Raw genomic sequence first — 16,561 nt, forward strand, 5'->3', positions numbered from 1 at the left:
ACATATTTCTCGCAAACCAGAGCTCGAGATGGCCGGTATAAAAGCCACCCCCGGAGACACCATATCAGGTTGAAGATAGGAACTCCGCACTAGTTGTTCGGCGCTGGTTCTCAGACTTCATGGCCCATGAGAAGACTGCAGTAGACACGCTTCTTCATCACTTGACGTTGAAGAGAAGGCCGTTGCTTACTCATCTAGCCAGCACAAGGACAGGGGTAGATCATCGCTCAGGCACAGGGGTTCTCCACATCAACATCGCCCGTTGAGCCGAGGCATCTCGTCTCTACCCCATACTAACTCCACGTTTCTGCACAGACAGCCCACAACGTCCTACTAGCCCTGCTTGATGTTGATTGCTTATGCGAAGGACCTGAACATTTCAACTTGAGCCTCATCGACACATCTCGGCGCCGCGGCCAACTGCAGCAATCGTCATCATCCGCACTTTTGTCGGCATCATTGATCTACCTTAAGCAGTCAACGACAGGCCTCGGGTTATAACAGTACCGATATCTATATCATAGCAATTATGGCCTCATTGCCCAAGGGCCTGACATCACCACCTCCTCCCGTCCCAGACGTGATCACCTCCTTCCCCGCGCCGCATGTTTTCCTCGTCACCATTAACCGGCCAGATGCCCTAAACGCCATCCCGTCCACAAATCACGTTCTCTACGACGCCCTCTGGCGCTGGTATGACTCCCAGCCGTCCCTCCGCTGCGCCATCCTGACCGGCACGGGGCGGGCGTTCTGCGCCGGCGCGGATCTGAAAGAGTGGAACGACCGGAACACCGCAGCGGCGGCCGCCGCAAGTGGCAGCCAGCAGCCGCCCGAGACGTCCGGGCGGGCCAAGGACAGGTGGGCCTCGTCCGGTTTCGGCGGGCTCAGCAACCGTACGGGCAAGAAGCCCGTGATCGCGGCCGTGAACGGCCTCTGCCTCGGCGGCGGCATGGAGATAGCCGTCAACTGCGACATGATCGTCGCGAGCGAGACCGCCAAGTTCGGGCTGCCTGAGGTCAAGCGGGGCGTGGTTGCGCTGGCTGGCGCGCTGCCGCGGATTCAGAAGACGCTTGGTAAGCAGAGGGCTGCGGAGATGGCGCTTGTCGGTGGGATGTACACGGCGCAGAAGATGTATGAGTGGGGTGTGGTGAATAAGGTCGTCAAGCCGGGTGATGTGGTCAAGGAGGCGGTCGGTATTGCCGAGGAGATTGCTGGCAACAGCCCCGACTCTATCATTGTGAGCCGTGAGGGACTGAAGCTGGGCTGGGAGGTTGGTCCAGTGATGGGGACGGAGCTCGTCGAGCGCGGAATGTTTGGCCGGATCGACGCGGGTGACAATATGCGAGAGGGTGTCATGAGTTTCGTGGAAAAAAGGAAGCCGGTGTGGAGGGATAGCAAGCTCTGAATGAAGGGGTTAGGCTTCTGGTCATATATTTGTGTATATTCCAAACTGGGATGGGAGCTCAGTACCTGAAGCCGGGCTGTCAAACTCTCTATACGACATTGATTATTAACTGAGGGTTATGAAAGGTGATATTATCAGTGTAGCCGTCCTCAAAAGAAAGAAGGAAGAAGACAAACAGAACAGTTCCAGGTTCCCGCGACTTGAAAATCCAGCAGTCACAAAAGCCCGTACCGTCACACAAGGCGGTAGTTGATCTGACATAGATAAATGGGCACATCGTCGGCTATCTATTTTCGGATGTAGACGTTGTTCGGCATTTTACAGCCTATCTTGCATGGATGTAAGCTCACTTGGAGCATGTCGACTGATATCCACATCTCAAAATTGAGTTTCCTAGCGCTTGAGGTGCTGTGTTAACCCTACAGACCCCTCCCCGCTTTTCCGGCTCAGGGCTGGAGGCATCCCAGTTGGCGGCCAGGGGGGTTGCTCCCAACAACCAGGCCTTCTAATGATGAACCCATTTTTTTGAATCACAACACCCGAGGGAGCTGGCAGATCCCTTCATCAGAGCCAAACCAATATCCAGTCCCAGTCAAGCCTAGAGCATATCTAGCTACCAAGATTTGAGAAGCTGCGCTTCTTTCAAAATCCATATTTCCATCTGACTTGCCCATCGCCTGCGTGAGCCTGGCGCAGGATTAAACATGAGCAATCCTGCAGCCCCACTTCTCGACGGCGCCGCAGGTCCGCAAGCACGACGACTCGGACTTTGCCAAGTATGTGATCAAATCGGCACATCAGATGGTCGTTGGTTTATCAGAACGGAAAACAATCATCTGGCAATATACATTCACCACCCTGACTTGCATTGTCTCAAGGCCACCGCCCTCCAAGGATGTATGATGTGCCAGTTTCTCTTCAGGACAATCGTGGGCGGCATTGACGCCGGCAACGTAGCCACACTTGATGACGGTGTCTTTGAGAGTAGGAAGGTTGAGATCAGCAATGAATTGGAGGTGACCGACTGGAAGAGTCTGTTTGAAAAGCATAGCCACGAGTTCTCATCGGCAATCACGCATGACGTGCGAGTCTCATTGGAGAGTGCAGACATGTTCTCGGGGGATGACATTCTGAGGGAAGCCAGGCTGAGGGAACTCCGCCTTTTGTCACAGCTGTGTGGTTATGGAAGAGTGATCTTGACTGGAACCCCTTCAATAAATCGCCTTCCCTCAAACTTGCACGCCGTGGTCCTGCGCCATGTTGGCACCTCAGATGTCCAGCTCGACAATTCTCATAACCCGTTGCTTACGGGGTCGTCCTTTGAGCTGATACCCGACCCAGGTATGGAAGCCAGCCAACTTCTTGCATACTGGAAGGTTTGCTGACTATTCGAGACTAAGGCGACCCACTGGAACCGCTGGCTCACATACGGAGTACCTCCCCGAATTTATTCAATAAACACCTTTTACAACGTATACGTGGGTGGCGTGACTACTGTCTATCTCACCATACAAAATGTCGCGGAACCAGTGGCCCGCAGCCTCTGCCAAGCCGCGCCATAGAAGTCCCCGCTTGGCCAACTATTACCACGGTCAGACTTCGAGACACGAAAGGCAAGAGTGGTTTCTATGCTGCTCTCTCTTACTGTTGGGGTATATTTCCACAAAAGAGGACAACCAAATCCACGCTCGAAGAACATATGGCGGGCATCTGTACTACAACGTTGCCGTCTACGATTCAAGACGCTATAAGGCTATGCCAAGCACTGGAAATACCATATCTCTGGGTTGACTCACTCTGCATCCTCCAAGATGATGCGGAAGATTGGCGTCAGGAGGCTTCTGAGATGGGAGTTATCTATAGTCGGTCGGCGCTGACTATAACCACGCCATATAACAGCCAGTGTGATCAGAGCCTGAACGCGCCCAACGAAAACCAAGATGATTCATCTTGGCCTCGGCTACGATGGGAACATCGTCGCGGCGAAATGACGGTCACGGGTTCTGTTACAGTGCGGCCAAGAGTGGCGATTCCGAGTGGTGAGCCCTTCCCGTTATCAAACGGGAAGAAAGACTCTCCTTGGATGACTCGGGGCTGGACTCTGCAAGAGTGGCTCCTTTCCCCCCGGGTACTTCACTGCGGACGTGAGAGAGTGTGGGATTGCCACGAGACTTGGCACACAGAGAGTCGTATGACCTGGACTAGCACGTCGACTTCACCTCTCAATGACAATAAAATTCTGCGAGATGGCTTGTCATCTCACATAGTTGCCAGGATGTCCCGTCTTGATCCGGAGACCAGGAAAGGTGGCTTCGACACCCACTGGGCTCGTGTGGTGGAAGACTTTACATCCAGGACCCTCAGTTGCGAGATGGATAAGATGCCTGCCATAGCGGGACTTGCAAAAAAGTTCATGGAACATGCCCACGTGAAGGCACCCGATGCCATATACCTTGCGGGCCTCTGGTACTACAAGGGTGTCAACCCATTCCGTGGTGGAGCACATCCCATATCGCAAATACCATTAGGATTACTGTGGAGACGGTCCGGTGCGGGCTTCATGCGATCACCCGCTGCGTACAGAGCCCCTTCATGGAGCTGGGCTGCCTTGGACGGGCCGGTGGAGCTTTTCCGTGTCCAGTGGCCTCTTATATCTACCTCAGACAACAAAAACGCGTTCAAGGTGATAAACCTACTTAAGGTGGAAGCCGCCAATTGTTTCTTTGACCCACCTGAGTCGTTGTCCCTGGTCCAGACCGCTTGGATCATCGCTTCAGGTCACCTGGAGCAAGCTTACACCTACGCTCACGCACCTCAGGACGCTGCGACAATTCACTCAGGCTATGCAAACGATTACCGTCAAACATTTGTTGTGTTATATACTCACCCAAGCCACGAGAAAGCATACTGGACTGGAATATTTGATGAATCATTAGAGACTACTGGCATAAACTATGTCGAGGGAAGTCTTTATCTTTTACATGTGGCGACAATCATTCACAAGTTAGATGACGGCCATGTTCTTGAACTGCTCAACCACGCCCTTCTCGTGGAGATGGTGGGCAGCTTTGATCATTTACGTTGCTTCCGCAGGCTGGGGGTCGCCTGGAATTCCTCCCACAGAATGGGCAGAGAGGCCGACAGCATATCCAGGCCAGCCACAGAGTGGAGCGATAGGCACATGCTCAAGGATTGGGAGACTGATCGGGTGCGCTTAATTTGAGAGATCCACAATTCCACAACACTGCTACTACGTCAGCCCGGTCAGCTAGGAGTATATGTATATGCTGTTGAAACGGGGTGAGCATAATATTGTAAAATGTAAAGTCTCGATCATGCTACTATACCTTTTCTTAAAATTCGCACAGTAAGAAGCCCCGTAGCTGTGTTGGCGGAGAATACAGCGGGAATGTCTGTGCAGTCTTCAGCCGGGGAAGGCTCAAGGTAATCGGCGCATGGTTCCATGACATGTCGGTTGGTGCACGTGTGGTTGGCTTGAAAAGTGGCCAGCTGGTCAGAGGATTGGTCGGATGTTGGATATGATTCAATCTTGGCAATCCATACTAGTACATGGCCCGCATTTGAATTGAAGAAACCCATATTCCCAAGGGTTCCCAGAATCGACAGAGGTGGCTCCCTGCCAAGGTTATTCACCGTGAAACAAGTGAAATCTACTTATTAAAGAATCCAAAGTGGAGGGAGGCTCCAGACCTTTGATCTGGAAAGGTCCATAATATCGCGTGTTGGCGTACAGTTTAGTTAGCGTCCCCGCAAGTTCATGCGGGGGAGATCCTGTGTCGTATGACAAGGCCTATCTGGGTATCCCGAGCAACACGAGCGAATAGGAGTGGGGAGGGGATAGGGTGACATGTTGACGATGCGGGGAGAGCCACGGATCACTATAAAATGTGAATCCAGCAATCCCTTATTTACAGCGCAAGGGAGAAGCACACTACACTATTATGTGTTAACTGCATCGACGTCACGGCTTCAAGAAAACCAGCACCATGAGCACCATCACGAAATCAGCGCCGATCGCGAGGGCGGCTTTCAAGCCTCAAGTCCTGCGGCAGACATCCCGTCTTGGCTTTGCCAGTAAAGCTGCACCGGCCGAGTTGCTCCGGAAGAAGGTCGACGGCAAGAATGTCATAATCACGGGTTCAGCTAGGGGCATCGGCAAGTCAATCGCCCTACGGCTCGCTTCTGATGGATACAATGTCTGTATCAATGACATCCCCGCCCTGGAGAGCAGCGCCGATGAAGTCGTCAAGGAGATCACATCTATGGGAAGGAAGGCATGCACGGCCGTTGGTGACGTGACGAAGCGAAGCGATGTCAAAGATGTGATCCAGAAGAGCGTCAAGGAGCTAGGCCCCCTTCACACAATGTAAGTTGCATGTGCTGGTGACAGGCAATACTACAGGACATTCGTAGCTGACATCCTCTTCTACATCAGGATTGCCAACGCCGGCATTGCCCAGGTCAAGGCCCTGCTGGATCTCACGGAGGAGGACTTCTCCCGGATGTTCTCCGTCAACGTACACGGCGTTCAAAACTGTTACGCTGAAGCCGCCAAGCAGATGATCAGCCAGGGCACCTGCAAGCCAGACGCCCCCGGAAAGATCATCGGTGCATCCTCCATCGTCGGTTTCAAGCCGTTCGCCCTGCTCTCACACTACAGCGCATCCAAGTGGGCCGTCCGGGGTCTCACGCAGGCCTACGCGATGGAGCTGGCGGAGCACAACATCACCGTCAACGCATACGCGCCGGGCATCGTGGGCACGGGAATGTGGGAGCTCATCGATGAGGGTCTTGCCAAGAAGCAAGGGCGGGAGGTCAAGAAGGGCGCTATGATGGACAAGATGGTCTCGGAGCTTACAGCGCTGGGAAGAGTGAGCGTGCCTGAGGACGTTGCGAAGCTGGTGAGCTTCCTGTGCAGCAGCGACAGCGATTTCGTCACTGGGCAGACGCAGATCGTTGATGGAGGCATCATCTTCACCTGATTGGGGGGAGCTTGTTCCACATGTCATATATTTTGTGTGTCTTTATGACTGATGACGGTGAACTTGACCTTTTCACGGTTGGTCTCAATTGAAAAGAAAATACTTCGAGAATTGTAAAGCACTACTCTATCGATTCACCTGTCTTACTTACCGTAATGGGGAGTTGCATTGACCAGTGCACGCCGGGGCAACCTCGGGCAAGATTGACAGCTCCAACCACCTGCATGACAGGAGGCATCGGTGGCAACAATATAGGCACACAGTGATCAGGACAAGAATAGGAGTAGGTTCTTTGCAACCACAGAGAAGGTCAGACCTAATGAATGACGAGCTGTTTGACAACGAGTGTGTATTTGGGAGACAACGTATCTGCCTCATCATGCCCAGTTCTTAGCTAATGGACGATTCAGATTTCTCAAGACCACACAAGTGCTGCTAGCTTCCATATCGCACGCACAATCACTACCAGCCCAGTAGAGTCGGTCTCAGATCAGCCAATGTTCGAGTTGAAGGCGCGGCTATTATGGTGCTTGATAGATGTGACTTCGTGAGAATCAACTGTCAGCCTTTTATTCAGAGGATGAGCACATAATATGGTACCTTTTGGTTCTAGAGCCTAGATCCCAGCGAAGGGCTCAATGTCCTCTCGCTTAATTCCCGCGAATGGTTCAATATCGTCGTCACGCTTGATGCCTGCGAAAGGCTCAACCTCCTCCTCTCGCTTTATACCAGCAAATGGCTCGATGTCGTCGTCCCGTTTGATACCTGCGAATGGCTCGATATCGTCTTTGACAACCGGAGCCGCCACCGCAGTGGCGATGAGAAGTGTGGCCACAAAGGCAGTGAATGAAGCATGCATGATGAAGATAGTATGCCAAGGGTTTTCGACAAGTTGATAATGAATTGTAATCTGTTTTCTGGACCGCGATAAGGGTGAACTCTACTAGGGCGAGCAAGAACATATATCTGCTTTAAAGCGTGTCACCGAGCGGCCGGAGGTCTAATGTTGTCATAACGTGACGGAAATTGTCGCGACTTGCCAATTCCTGTTCGGAAACCGAGCCCACGAATGAAACCCACGCCCGCGGACAACATTTTCAGCGTCCTCACTATTGCTCTGCCCCCCGATGTCTATTGAAACACGCCAAGTCCTGGGAGAACGCCATGTATTCCTTTCAGTCCACCGGCATTTGCCTTCACCAGCCTAGCCGCGCCGCCCCTCTTTCGCAGTGGCTGCTCGAGTAGCGGCCAAGACTGTCCACGAAGGCTGTAGCGCTTATTTCTGTGACCTGAGGGAAGTGAAATGTGCCTCCTTGCATGGATCATTTGACCTTGGATCAGCGAATAGCCCCTTACGAGGCTGTGAACCCCTCATGAGACGCCTTGCGGTGCAGCAGCTGCTAGCTGGATATGTCAATATCCGCGGGTTTGATGCTTCACGCGCCGAAGCCATCAGCTGACCCGATATGCAGCGGCTGTCACCTTCGCCTTGGCTTTCCGCGTGGGCTATCAGCTTGAAGTGTGACAGATGAGGTATGGCTGGTGAGTGTTCCACTTCACCGCTCAATTGGGCATTTGAGAGTGATACAAAGCGATATTTGTGTGATGGGATCTCACAAGTGATGATTGTTACACAGCGGAAACTAGATAACTGCTACTGCTTATATTTCTTGGCCATAAGCTTGTCCTGTCGAAGCTTCGGACTTGTCAGCATCACGACCTGCCTCTCCTAATTGGCAGCCGAGACATCCGGTCGACTGCTCATGGTCAAATATCCGCTTCTCCGCGCTTCATACAGCCCGTCACCGCCATACGAACCAATTGGGATTGTTGGATTTGTCTTCGATATGGCTCCCCGTGAAACCACTACTGCAGATGTGGATCCTGTGAATCCTTTCAGAGCCCTGTGGGGATGGAGAATACCCTTGTCTGGATCGAACCCTTGATTCCGAGGTGATCGCTCCGATAGTTATTGTTATAACATAATTAGGCGTCTGCGTTGGGGGGTTGTCGAGGGTTTGACATGGGATCTCCTCAGGTCCCCTTAGCCCAACTTTTCTTAGAGGTCCATCTTCCCTCGCATCTATTTCTTGCTGTACCTCATTAAGTCTTAACTTCACTCGTCCCTCCAAGTAAATTGATCAAGATGGCAAACACAGACGACTACTCACCAATCGGCCGAAGATCTTTCAGTGCTGATGACGGGTCTCAGTCATTACTATCCCACGATGAAAAAATACCCGAAATCAACAGGAGGCGGCCCGCCAAGAGGCGCATGAACTTTGTACTCAAGTCATTTGCCTCCCTGTTAGTGTTGATAGCACACGCAGGACTGGTAGCCTTCCTCATGAATTGGTTTGGAATTGTTGTCTGGGGCGGCTCCAGCAGCAAAACGACAGACGACTCGAGCAGCATGGCCGGACAACACAGTCATGGTGCACATGGTAGCAGCTCCTGCCAGACTGACAGTACCCACGTACGGTATGGCTTCGAGGGAGTAATTCCTGCTGTGTACAAGGATCCTAGCGCGGAGTTCTCCCAGATTAATCCCTGTGGCCATAGCGCTGAGGAAGCGAGGGCACGTGGCTGTCGATATGGCATGCTGTACGGTGCGTGGCTACCTGAAGACTGCTACGATGAAGAGACGGAGGAGAATTTCAAGAAGTACACAAATTGGAGGTTCTGGCTGCAGGCGAACCGGACCGAGGAGGTCAGTTGGGATGAAGTGGCCAAGGGCGAGCACGAGTATGTGCTGGTGGAGTGGGAATGTGAGTATATCTTTTCCCCATGATCTCACCCCTTGAGAAATGTTCTAACACCTGCCAACAACCCACAGATCACCAAAGACATTGCGCTGAGATGAATAGGAGGCTTTTCACTGCTGTATCCAGGAGAGGCCTGCACACTCTAGATTCCTACCTGTCACAGTGGGACCATACGGATCACTGCGCTCACTCTGCAATGGAGCAGCGGCCGTTGCATGAGGTCAATGCCATTCTCTGGCGCAAATTCCCTGACTGCGGACTGGTGCGCTGGAAGGATGGACCGAAATACTAGTTTGACCCGTTGAGTTGGATTCTTGATTAGACTTAGTAGGGATGGCATCTGTACCTCTTAAGGTGAAGTTGTGGTAAATCAGTACTATGAATACAATAGCAGTCGCACCGGAAATTACCCCTTTCCGGATCCCTCTTCAGTCATATTCTACCGGCCCATAAAGCTCCTCGCACTCCCTGAGCACCATAGCGTCCAGTTCGATGCTGTTCATGATGGCCCCGCCCATCCCTTCGGGGTCAACGAAGTACACGTTTTCGGGCCCACAGGGAAATTCAATATCCCCGGCCACCGAGTAGCCCGACCTGATTCCCTCCAGACAGACCAAATGAACCTCAACAACATTCCTAAACAACCAGCCAATCAACCGCGACTCGTTGCGGGCAAAGTACTCGTTCGAGAGGGCCCGCTCAAGCCGTAGCCGTGGGATCTGGTGGGCCACAGCCCGAAAGTCGTTCATATCTGTGTCCCCAATGGAGACCGTGTCCTTGTCGAAGTTGAACCAGACATAGCGCTCACGCTCCGGGTCACCCTCAGGCACTGGGTCAAAACCCTCGTAGGGCCGCACAGCGATCTCGAAAAAAGACTTCTCATATCGACCTTCGGTACTAGTCCTGAGGTGCGCCGTCAGGTGCCTGCGCGCTTCACGGCAGGTTTGCAGCTGGGCTGGGGCGGGGGTAGATGAGCGCAGATGGCGCATCGGCGGCGGCCGCTTGACTGTCCAGCTCACGGTCTGCATGCCTGGCTCGGTTCCCTTGATATTGATTGGGTGTGGCTGGTGGTAGACCACGCGCACCTCGACGATGCGCGGCTCGACGGTAAGCTCCCAGATGCGAGCGCGGAGCTCGATGGGGAGACATGGGAAGGGGTGGAATGTTGCCGCGAAAGTGGTGCTCATGGCCTTTCTGATAGTTACCTAGGTAAGTATACAGTGGTGCAGGACTAGAACCTTTCCGTGTTCGGTGCTGTGAGGGTACAACACGTGGTGACTTTTGGTTGTGAGGACTTGAGTCAATGGGACAACAGCAGCCAACTTCCTCCCCTTATTATTCTCCCCGGCACTCACAATCTGATCAGAAGGGACATTACGTGTGTACCCGGGTCCCATGAATATCGCCCTCTTGGCGACAGCTTGGCCCATTTCCTGCCTCCTGTTACTCGTAGGCACTAGACCCTTGAGCTAGACCGGATAAAGTCGTTACCCATGTTTACAGAATACGCGTACCTAGCATGTCGCATCGGATCTCGGTACGCTGAGCATCGTGAGTTTACGGCCACACAAATCGCAGCGACTCTTGACCGATATGACTAATTTTGCACTCCCCTGCTTAAATATCGACTCGCTCTTCCCAAAAAGGAAAGGTCAATTCGACTTCAATTTTCACATCCTCAAAAATACTTGCCAGTACCTCCTCCCTCTTCTTTTTCACATTCCAGGACCCTAACCACTAACCCAACCCTAACCACTAACCCTAACACTAACCACTAACCCTAACACTAACCATAGGGGCTTCACCCCCAAACCCCCCAATAAAAAGTGGTTGAGGTACTTTTAAGTACCTGAAAGGCTTGGCATTTGAGGTTGCAATTGGGTGGGGTGGTGGTGGGGTAGACTAGTCCTCTCTGGGAAGAGCGAGTCGATATTTAAGTAGGGGAGTGCAAAATCCGTCATACCGACTCTTAACGGTTTGAAATTTTGTGCCAAGGAGAATCTGACTAGGTCTGGCCCCAGCTGGTGGCCAACTCCCTCAAATTCATTATTTTCATACCAGACTTCAGGAGCTCACTAGTGACCCAATTTCAGACCTCTTCCAGATGTCTACAACGCCTTTTAATCAAGTTAGGTTCTACCTTTCAAAATTCGACCTCAGTTTACTTGTTGCTAGTGGATTATATTTACATTATTTCTTTCACTTACCCACTTTAACTACCTTATTACTCCCTCATTTTTGTTCGGGTCGATACAACTATTATTAAATTTTTAAATGCTAGGAAACTATGCTATTAATCCTATTAGCCACCCTTCTAGCCCTAATAAATACTAAGGCCTATTTATTCCCTTAGTCGTTAGTTATATTATCCCTAGTACTAATAAGTACTCTACATTCTAAATAGTTTTATTTTTAATCTTTATATATATAAAATATATATAATACTTTTATATAATAATAAATATTTAAAACTTAATATTTAAAAAAATATAATATTAATAATAATAGAAAGAGAATATAATATATAAGTATATAGTTAAACTTTATATTATATAAATAAGGTTAGAAGGTATTACTTTTAATAGTATTATATTAAAATTATTAATATAAATAGTTTAAGAGTTAATTTACTATAATAAGTTAGTAAAGTAGTTATATAATAAGATTAAAATAATTTTAAAATAGCTTTTATAAAAAAGAATTTTATAATATAAAACTTAATAAGTTAACTCTTTTTATTAATATACTTATTATATAGTTATTTAAATCTACCTTTATTAAATAAGTTAAGTATATTATAATCTTTATCTTAAATATATAGTTATTAATAAAATAATAATATTATAATAATAAACTTATTTAAGAAAGCCTTTCTATATAAATTTTATAAAAAATTAAAACCTTTTAAAAGTTAAATAAAGTTTATTTATTATATATTAAATAAATACTATATAAGGAAAGTAGAAGTTTAAATATTTAAGAATTAAATCTTCCTTCTTTAAGTATACTATTTTATTATTAAGGATTTATTTACTTTTATATAATATATAAGGAATATAATAGAAGAGAGAGCCCTATAGAGAAAGCTAGTAACTCTACTATATATAAATAAGTTTAAAAGTATATATTAAGTAATTATTAACTTTATACTTAAAGTATAAGCTAATAGTTAGTCTAAAAGTTAAGAAGATAATAAATAGATAAATAGTTAAATAAAATATACAATATAGCCAAAGCCTCCACATTCTAAAGAATGGCACATAGCCCCTACTAATATAAGGTCACTTCCTTAGAAAATGACGCGCTAGGCCCGCGATTACCTCCATCTGTCCCTTAGTATCCGCTACGCGCCCATATTCAGTAAGCTTGGCGGTCTTAGCCTCGAACAGTCGCCAGACCTCCAGGTACTGATTTCCCGTGTTCATGTCAATGCCGATGGACAGCATTGCCTCCTTCATGGCCTGGGGCTTCCGGATCCGGGCCAGGTCGCCAAGCGTGATGGCGATATTCGGGTCATTCTGCTTCTCTGGGCTCTCGTTCGTGTGCACCATGCCCAGGCGCACGCACTCGACGATGAGCGCGGCGAGCCCAGCCGCCAAGGCCGTGGCCACGGAGGAGCCAGAGTGCGCGTCGAATTTGTCAAACGGCCCGCCGCTGCCCTTATCCTCGTCCCAGTGGTCGACCACCACCTCGTAGCCCGGGAAGAGGAAGCTCAGCCCCATCCTGTCGCCCACCGTGTCCGAGGCTTTGCCCATCGCCGTCGCCCCGCCGATCCGGAAGGTATCGCGGTTGCCAGCGTGTGGGAACGTCCGGTCGGCGAAGTTGCCCTGGTCAGAAGCCGCACAGAACATGGATGATCCTCTCGTGAGCGCTTCGTGGAGCGCGGTCCTGAAGTCGGTCTCCTCTTCCTCTGGCGGCTTCACCGTCCAGGACATGGATATAATCTCGGCTCCCAGCTTCGTAGCGTGTTTGATCCCTTCGATTGCACTCTTGGTGTCAATCTGCAGCTTTTCCGAATTATGCGCAGCGAACTGGCGTGGGCCGTAAATAATCAGTAATTACTCTTTGATCCCTGAGCTAAATCCCTAGCGTGGACCGTGGGAACATACCGTGCGTAATTTGATCACATATATAACAGCACTTGGACAGATGCCAGCAATCAGACGCGCCATTAATGTGCCGTGCCTAAGATCGTGTCAGCCAATGTCCAAGACCATCTTGGGAGAAAAGTACGAACCCGCTTGAAGAGTGCCACCAGGGCGACACACCGCTATAACTAGACCCTAGTTCGTATTTTTGAAAGCTTTTACCCCTAGAAGGTCTGTTAAAGCTGAGATCACTATGCCACATATCCGTACCTAACACCGAAAATGGTCAGAATAAAATCCTTTTAGAGTACACGGTAAGTCGCGAGCATCTTGAGCAGGGAGATTACCATCATCTATCAGAGCTACGACGACGGGGCTTGGAATGTTTGAGTGGGTGGATTTGGTATCGGTCTTCAGCCTTGCAACGACTTGTCGGAACTCCGCGCTGAATTTCCTCATGCATTCAATCCACCTGTGATGGTTGAGATGCTGGGGACTCATCCCACTCGGGTTCACGTCTCCGTGCTGTAAGCCTCTACCATGATATGATAGAGTTCCCCCCAGGCGCCCAGGAATGCTGGCATGGATGTGGATAGCCGGAGACTCAGGCCTAGGTTTCACATGTTCCCAGACCTGGAACCAGGATTGATGCAATCGTTCTTTGAATTTGTTCAGGTTATCTTCAATTCTCTTTTCCGATTGGACACCCTAGAATTCATGATCAGTATTAATTGCAATATTGAGAGAAGATACCAGAGACATGACGGGTGTAAATGTTTCCTTACTCCTACTCTGATCACGTTTATCCGTTTCAAGTGTCGCAATTTGCAGAGGCCTTCAGCTTCTGACCAGGCTCTCAGGACTGGATTGCTGCCACTCCAGTACAGATTGACTTCTCTTAGAGATTGCCCAATCTTGTCCAAAGACGAGGGGCACAGGTCCGGTCTAGCCCAGTCCAAGATCTCGACTTCCTAATAGGGAGGGTTAGATCCGCCTATGTACCAAAACGACCGCACACCAGCATGCTCCAGATCGACTAACAAAACCATCAAGGGCCTGCTCTATGCCTTCATCACTGTGCGGAAGGTGAGAGAGGGCAGGTTCCTCGAAGTCGTCCACTATGACTCTGATGATCTTTTTCACTCCCCGTTTCTTGTCCCTGAACCACTTGAAAAAGACGACCAAAGGGTCTTGTTTCCATTTCTTCTGACCTTGGACGCGACCATCCTCTTCTGTAGATTCCAGTTGAATTTGAGGGAAAGCAACATATTGTAGCACCGATTCGAACCGGAGGTGGTCGAACACCTTTTCAAACTTGGCCTTTGTTATGTCTTTCCTTGGCCCAAAGTCAAACCACAGAGCCTTATCTTAATAGAGCGTTAGATCAACGGTTCATTCCATCGCAGTCTCGGTCCAGGCACTCACCTTCAGCACCTTCTGAAGATAGAAGAAATTGTGACGCTTTTTCTGGCTCCATGGTCCCATGGTCCTGAGACAGAGTAACTTGATGTAGTCCAAAATCTTGTCTGACGCATCCTTCCGCTCTTGGTGCAAGCGCTCCTCGGCTTCCCTTCGCCTGCTGTCGACAGAATTTGAAACTGTCATGTTTGCAGGAGTTGAAGTTCCTGATCGGGAGGGCACCTCCGTGACTTTCATAACATTTCCTCTTGAAAAGGCATTGGCGCTGGCCCTGCTTTCAGAAGGTGGTGGCGGCGGTTCCTTGGAGCCTTTGAGGATCGAATCTGCTTTCTTGGAACTCACACGTGTCTCATGAGGCTCAAGAGCTTCCGCATCAATTCTAGTGTGCTCGATCATCGTCCCTTCCTGTTTTTTTAAGTCTCCCAGCTGGCCCAGCAGCCGCTGGGCCTGCATCTCTTCTTGATCCATCAACTCTCTTTGTCTGACTTTGTACCTCTCTTCTGCATTTCTCCGTGAATGTTGGTGGTACTGATAGATTGAGACCAATCTTCCTGATTCGAGCGTCTTTTCGACATCCAAAGCTTCTGGTCCATGTTGTAATAACGCCTCCACGACCTTGACTTGTGCGGGAAGGTTGCAATTCTCGAATTGGACAGCCAAATGGAGAGGTGTACGACCCTGTGAATCTCTAAAAGTGAACATTTCCTTGGGGACAATACTGATAAGGCTGGCAAGGAAACTTTGCCGATTCAAGCTGCTTTGATAATAGAGGTGTCGCGGTGACAGGGCTGCGTGTAAGCATGTGACTTCAGTGTCACTAATGTTATAGGTGTCGCGTGGTATGCATTCCCGCCGCAAGTGTTTGCCTAACTCTAACAATGTGGTTTCACTTCTATTCCGTATACGTCCGAGGACATACATGGCGCCTTCATACGGTGGTAAGCACTCAAGACCCAGCGCTTAGAAAGAACACGATGCCGATAACAATAGTTATAATACGATAGGTGTAACTCTAGTAATACCTCTGTTTTCGAGAAGACAAAGGCGCTGCAGAACACGACATTGTTTTCCGCGATCGCCGCTGGTGATCCATCAGCACCAGGCCTTGCAGAATGAAGGCCTCGGATAAAGAGAGCCAGGATGAGAACTTACCTGTCTGTGGCGTGCGGCCCTTGTTATCCATCGCAGCCATCAAATCCGGCCGCGCTGAGATAGCAGCGATTACCGTCCAAGCTGGGTAGGGCCGACGACTGCGCACCCCGGGCTGGCATGCCAAGTGGTGCAGGAAATTCTGTCCCTCCTGGGTTTGAAAGTGCCAGTGGCTCTTCCGATCATGGCCAAACGCCTGTCCATGAGGATTTTGGTTTCCTCTGAATGAGTCAGTTGCTTGATTCCGTTGTCGCTCAAAAGATTGCAGCTATGAGAATTCCGGACCTCCCGGCGTTTATCTTTCCGCAGCTCTTGTATTTCACCGTCCTTTTGGGTGGCCAACTGAATTTCGAATTGGGCCAGCACATAGTCGACTTGCTCGGGCTCCTCATTATTGTGGCCAGTTGGCAAGTCACCGAGGGCAGCAATATCCAATTCAAAATCAAATCCGCTGTGCCCTTTCGCTTTAAAGCATTCAGGCTCTCAGGGATGGACTTCATCGCCAGACCCAGCGAGTTTAAAGGCAGGCCAGTGTGTATTGATCCACGTATAGGGTGGCTGTATTTTTATCCGTAAAACCCAGTTAACAAACAGTAGGTTGCGCTTTGATACAATAGTAGCCCCTCTGAGACCTAACGTTAGATTGAGAGGAGAACGAATATTCATAGGGCAATAAATGAAAAATTCAAGGTCGAATTCGGATGGTATTGGGCAACATGTACTATCCTTGCA

The 16,561-nt window shown here is 49.7% G+C and overlaps 7 protein-coding genes across 7 annotated transcripts; 4 read left to right on the forward strand and 3 right to left on the reverse strand.

The window, feature by feature from the left end:
• Positions 1-529: 529 nt before the first annotated feature.
• On the forward strand, positions 530-1,405 carry KVR01_012140 (uncharacterized protein; the record flags this gene model as incomplete). The annotated part of the gene is made up of 1 exon (XM_044794272.1): positions 530-1,405. One exon carries the CDS (start codon positions 530-532, stop codon positions 1,403-1,405), a length of 876 nt encoding a protein of 291 aa, XP_044638718.1.
• Positions 1,406-1,523: 118 nt separating this feature from the next.
• Positions 1,524-4,628, forward strand: KVR01_012177 (uncharacterized protein; the record flags this gene model as incomplete). The annotated part of the gene is made up of 3 exons (XM_044785854.1): positions 1,524-1,594; positions 2,394-2,746; positions 3,169-4,628. 3 exons carry the CDS (start codon positions 1,524-1,526, stop codon positions 4,626-4,628), a joined length of 1,884 nt encoding a protein of 627 aa, XP_044638755.1.
• Positions 4,629-5,313: 685 nt separating this feature from the next.
• KVR01_012181 (uncharacterized protein) lies at positions 5,314-6,517 on the forward strand. The gene is made up of 2 exons (XM_044784510.1): positions 5,314-5,792; positions 5,862-6,517. The coding sequence occupies exons 1-2, from the start codon at positions 5,413-5,415 to the stop codon at positions 6,406-6,408; spliced, it is 927 nt and encodes a 308-aa protein (XP_044638759.1). The 5' UTR covers positions 5,314-5,412; the 3' UTR covers positions 6,409-6,517.
• Positions 6,518-7,024: 507 nt separating this feature from the next.
• Positions 7,025-7,267, reverse strand: KVR01_012128 (uncharacterized protein; the record flags this gene model as incomplete). Its single annotated transcript, XM_044782017.1, has 1 exon — positions 7,025-7,267. One exon carries the CDS (start codon positions 7,265-7,267, stop codon positions 7,025-7,027), a length of 243 nt encoding a protein of 80 aa, XP_044638706.1.
• A 1,287-nt stretch (positions 7,268-8,554) lies between these two features.
• On the forward strand, positions 8,555-9,199 carry KVR01_012283 (uncharacterized protein; the record flags this gene model as incomplete). Its single annotated transcript, XM_044788264.1, has 1 exon — positions 8,555-9,199. The coding sequence occupies one exon, from the start codon at positions 8,555-8,557 to the stop codon at positions 9,197-9,199; it is 645 nt and encodes a 214-aa protein (XP_044638861.1).
• Positions 9,200-9,601: 402 nt separating this feature from the next.
• Positions 9,602-10,548, reverse strand: KVR01_012273 (uncharacterized protein; the record flags this gene model as incomplete). Its single annotated transcript, XM_044789162.1, has 2 exons — positions 9,602-10,367; positions 10,529-10,548. 2 exons carry the CDS (start codon positions 10,546-10,548, stop codon positions 9,602-9,604), a joined length of 786 nt encoding a protein of 261 aa, XP_044638851.1.
• Positions 10,549-12,454: 1,906 nt separating this feature from the next.
• Positions 12,455-13,345, reverse strand: KVR01_012171 (uncharacterized protein; the record flags this gene model as incomplete). Its single annotated transcript, XM_044782998.1, has 2 exons — positions 12,455-13,204; positions 13,283-13,345. The coding sequence occupies 2 exons, from the start codon at positions 13,343-13,345 to the stop codon at positions 12,455-12,457; spliced, it is 813 nt and encodes a 270-aa protein (XP_044638749.1).
• Positions 13,346-16,561: the final 3,216 nt, after the last annotated feature.

The sequence above is a fragment of the Diaporthe batatas genome, assembly GCF_019321695.1.
Source record: "Diaporthe batatas strain CRI 302-4 chromosome Unknown Contig00018, whole genome shotgun sequence".
Classification (NCBI taxonomy): Eukaryota; Fungi; Ascomycota; class Sordariomycetes; order Diaporthales; family Diaporthaceae; genus Diaporthe; species Diaporthe batatas.